A 4,389-nucleotide genomic window follows, 5' to 3' on the forward strand; every position below is an offset into this window, starting at 1 on the left:
AGAAAATGGAAATTTTTATTATATATAATTTATAATTCAAACTCGTATATCTATTTAACTAAAAGGACAGTTTGATGCATAAAATATTTCGTATTTATATAGGGTCCGAAGAAGGGTTATACCCTTAAGTGTATGACGTAGAGAGTTACTCTAAAATGACAATTCGATACATAAAATATTTTGTATTTATATGGTCCGAAGAGGGATTACACCTTTAAGTGTATGATGTAATGATGTAGACCGTTACTCCTTTTCAACTAACTAACCAGTCCCATAATAATCATTCAGAGAGCAAAATCCAATCAGCCTTATCCGTCAAAATAGTATCTTTTACATTGTCCAATCGTGTAGCGCGTAAAGTAAACGTGATGTTCTCGAGCGTAGAAATAACACTGTTTAGAAAATAAATACAGTCGGGCCACAGCCAGAGACTCTGAGAAAGCTCTCCTCTCTCCTTTTTCTTGCTTTAAATATATACCTTTCTTCTCCACCGTCAAAAACCCCATTCATTTCCCCCCAATCCTCCATATCCATTCACGTCAATACAGAGAGAGAAACTGAAAGAACAATCAAAGAATAACTTCAAAAAATTATAGAGAGAGAAAGTGAAGTTTTTATAAAAATGGCAGGGAGAGTAGATCTGGACGGTAATCCAATAAAGCCAATTACAATATGTATGATTGGTGCCGGTGGATTTATTGGGTCCCACTTATGCGAGAAACTCATGTCGGAAACTCCTCACAAGGTACTCGCCGTCGACGTTTACAGTGACAAAATTAAGCATTTGCTTGAACCGGCAACTCTCCCTTGGGCCGATCGTATTCAGTTCCACCGTATCAATATTAAGAATGATTCTCGCCTTGAAGGCCTCATCAAGATGGCAGATCTGGTAATTTTCTCGCATTTTCTGATATTTATCTGCGCGTGGTGAATTGTGCCTTAGTGTCAACACTAGGATCTGGTTTTCATCGTTATTGCGAAATTGCCACTGGTAGAAAGTTCATTTATGAAAATAAATGCTGAATCTTGCGTTATTTTGAGGAATCTTATCATTTTTCAGCTTGTTATTTCTATGAGTTGATCTCATTCTCTTTTTGTTTATTGCGCCATTATGACGAGCTTTAAATTCTTATTATAGGTTTTTGGAAATTCCAATTTTACTACGCATTTTTTGGGCTCTATATTGTGAATTGAGACTAGTATTGGATCAAGAGGCGGATGTAGTGCTTTAGTTACATTTCGCTAAATAAGTACAAATAATAGATTTCGAACACAGTAAATCAAATAGTTTGTGGTAGAATTTTGAATTCGAACCCGTAACATTCATATCCCAAATCCACTTCTGATTGGATCAGAGTTTGATCATTTGTCGTGATATTGTAGAGAGAATATACAGACATTTCTACCGCAGAACACTTCTTTTTCTACCGAATGCATTTGTTATTATTATTTGGAATTATTTTATTTAACAGCTTTGTCTAATTTTCTGTGGATATTGGTTAATTTATGCAACTGCACATTTTCAGATACTTTTTTCCTGGGATTTTAATGTTGATCTGTGCGAGTGTTTTACTATAACTGACTTTTTTTGCTTTTATTGTGACGTAGACGATAAATCTTGCTGCAATCTGTACTCCAGCAGATTACAACACTCGTCCACTTGATACGATTTACAGCAATTTCATCGATGCTTTGCCAGTGGTATGAATATTGGACTATTTTTAACTTTATTGGGAGATGAAATTGATAGTTTTGATTTTGATGATTGTCAATTGTCGGAAACATTTCACTTTTTTTCAGTTGAAGTTGATAGATGTGAATTGATTAATGCAGGTTAAGTACTGCTCAGAAAATGGAAAGCGTCTCATTCACTTTTCAACTTGTGAAATATATGGGAAAACCATAGGTGCCTTTTTACCAAAAGACAGCCCATTGCGGCAGGTGAGAGTTTGCTTTCACTGTGTTATATTTTCAGTTTATTAATGCAAAACTGATGCTAAACCTTGATCTGTTATTTTCTTTGCGTTTCATGTGTCATATCATGGAAGTTCTTGTTATATTCTTTAAATATCAAATATTTGTGTATGCTGAATTTGGTCTTAATATTGTAAGTAATGTTGTCAGATATAAATAATCTCAATTTACTTTATGTGATTTTTCTTTTCTGGTAAACATGTTTCAATCTAGATGGCAACCTGTAGATATCCTAAAATGTTCTAAACATGGCCTTGTTGCTGTTGTTTCTACATCTTCCTCTTTTCTCCTTTGGTAATTCGAGTTGAAGTCTAGTATAACCAGGATGAAGCCAGCCAACTTTATCCAGTGTAGCACGTCTGACTTTATGTAACTGAAGTAGTCTTGGGCATTTTGTTGTTTGAAGTTACATGGGTTACCTCGTAATTTGAATGGTAACGTAGGAAACTGGATTAGAAATCAATGAATTTTGTTTAATCCACAATGTGTTTAGCTGTGGAATCATGGAGAATTGTCATTATTTACCATTTACTTTTCCATTGTTTGTTGTGGAAATGTTCTAACTCTTTGGCGTTTTGTAGGATCCTTCTTACTATGTGCTTAAGGAAGATGCCTCCCCTTGCATCTTTGGACCAATTGAGAAGCAGAGGTGGTCCTATGCATGTGCAAAGCAATTGATTGAGAGGCTGGTCTATGGTATGTGACATTATGCATTGATGTGGCAGTTTCACAGTTGAATCTCTTATCGTACATATCTCACGTGTTATATTTACAGCTGAGGGTGCTGAGAATGGCTTAGAGTTCACCATTGTGAGGCCCTTTAACTGGATTGGTCCTAGGATGGATTTCATTCCTGGCATTGATGGTCCTAGTGAAGGTGTTCCAAGAGTATTGGCTTGCTTTAGTAATGTATGTATACTTTCCTTTTGGTTGGCCTTAAACCTGTCTCTGATGTTCACTTGTGACCCTTATGATTTCATCATCTCATGTTTCCTATTCTCAGAACCTTTTAAGACGTGAACCTTTGAAACTTGTGGATGGGGGAGAATCACAAAGAACGTTCATTTATATAAAAGATGCTATTGAAGCTGTTCTTCTAATGATCGTAAGTTTGACCTCCTTATCCCTTTCTTTTGTTTACTGAAATACATTAAGATCTATCTTGATTCAAGTATATATCCTCAGGAAAATCCTGCAAGGGCCAATGGTCATATCTTTAACGTTGGTAATCCGAACAATGAAGTTACTGTCAGGCAGCTGGCTGAAATGATGACTCAGGTGAAATAAATGTTCATTTTGTCTTTTCGCTACCCTCTTGTGGTGGCAACTGCTTTGGTCCTAAATCTGATTCAGCATATTGTCCAAATCATGCTGATTTTTCTCAGCTCTTTTCTCTGAATAATACCAGGTCTACTCAAAGGTGAGTGGTGAGTCTTCTATTGAAACACCCACCATTGATGTAAGTTCTAAAGAATTTTATGGCGAGGGGTATGATGACAGTGACAAGAGAATTCCAGACATGACCATAATCAACAGGCAGCTTGGTATTGACCTGTTTCTTCACCCACTGACAATTTAATACTTGTAAAAGTCAAGAATAATCTAACTGTTAAATGTGTGATGACCAGGTTGGAACCCGAAGACATCCCTATGGGACTTGCTTGAATCCACACTCACATACCAACACAGGACATATGCTGAGGCTGTCAAGCAGGCCATGTCTAAAACAACTGCCAATTGATGGTTTGCTACTTGTTGGCAGGTCTTTTTCTCCTCAGTAAAAATCTACATAGTTTGTCTCTCATACACGTAATTTTTTCGTTATTCACGTGTTGCAACATCTAAAGTACCTCTCTTCTGTAAGCAATCATTATTCTATTTTGTGACATCAGATTCATTACAAAATTGTGTCATAGGTTGGTGTATGCCGCTAGAGCCTTGTCTACGACAGTTATTGGGTATTAGACGAAGGAAAAGCTGCCCTGTTCTTTTAATAATTGTTGTCAATTCATATTATTCACTCCTGTGTATGGAAGCATCTTGTATAATTTTGATTGACCTGCTGTTGGGGCTATAAAATTTTCCAATTTATTGCTATTTGTTCATTTGATGTCCCTTCTCTTACGGGCTAAGAACATATGTAACTTGCCAGGAAATTAGATCGAATAGGTGCTATAGATGTTTTGTCATTTGTGTTTGGTTTCAAGTAGTTAATGAAGCGAGAAGCTTATGGTTTCTGGGCTTTCTCCTATTGGACGTGACTATTATTCTAGAATTTAACCTGTTTTTGCACTTTATTACTATGCTCCTGAATTATCGAATACATTAACTATGAACATGCTCCTAGAAACATCCATTTGTAAAATTGCTGAGTCAACCCCTGAGGATGCAGAATTTTACAGATAACTTGGGCAA

At 36.3% G+C, this 4,389-nt stretch overlaps 1 protein-coding gene across 1 annotated transcript; it reads left to right on the top strand.

Annotated features, from left to right (window-relative positions):
* The first annotated feature begins 440 nt into the window (after window positions 1-440).
* LOC104114199 (UDP-D-apiose/UDP-D-xylose synthase 2) lies at window positions 441-4,071 on the top strand. Its single transcript, XM_009624581.4, has 10 exons — window positions 441-889; window positions 1,609-1,701; window positions 1,834-1,941; window positions 2,556-2,670; window positions 2,750-2,883; window positions 2,978-3,079; window positions 3,160-3,252; window positions 3,383-3,518; window positions 3,603-3,736; window positions 3,891-4,071. The coding sequence occupies exons 1-9, from the start codon at window positions 623-625 to the stop codon at window positions 3,713-3,715; spliced, it is 1,161 nt and encodes a 386-aa protein (XP_009622876.1). The 5' UTR covers window positions 441-622; the 3' UTR covers window positions 3,716-3,736; window positions 3,891-4,071.
* The last annotated feature ends 318 nt before the right edge of the window (window positions 4,072-4,389 follow it).

This window comes from Nicotiana tomentosiformis, chromosome 11 (assembly GCF_000390325.3).
Source record: "Nicotiana tomentosiformis chromosome 11, ASM39032v3, whole genome shotgun sequence".
Classification (NCBI taxonomy): Eukaryota; Viridiplantae; Streptophyta; class Magnoliopsida; order Solanales; family Solanaceae; genus Nicotiana; species Nicotiana tomentosiformis.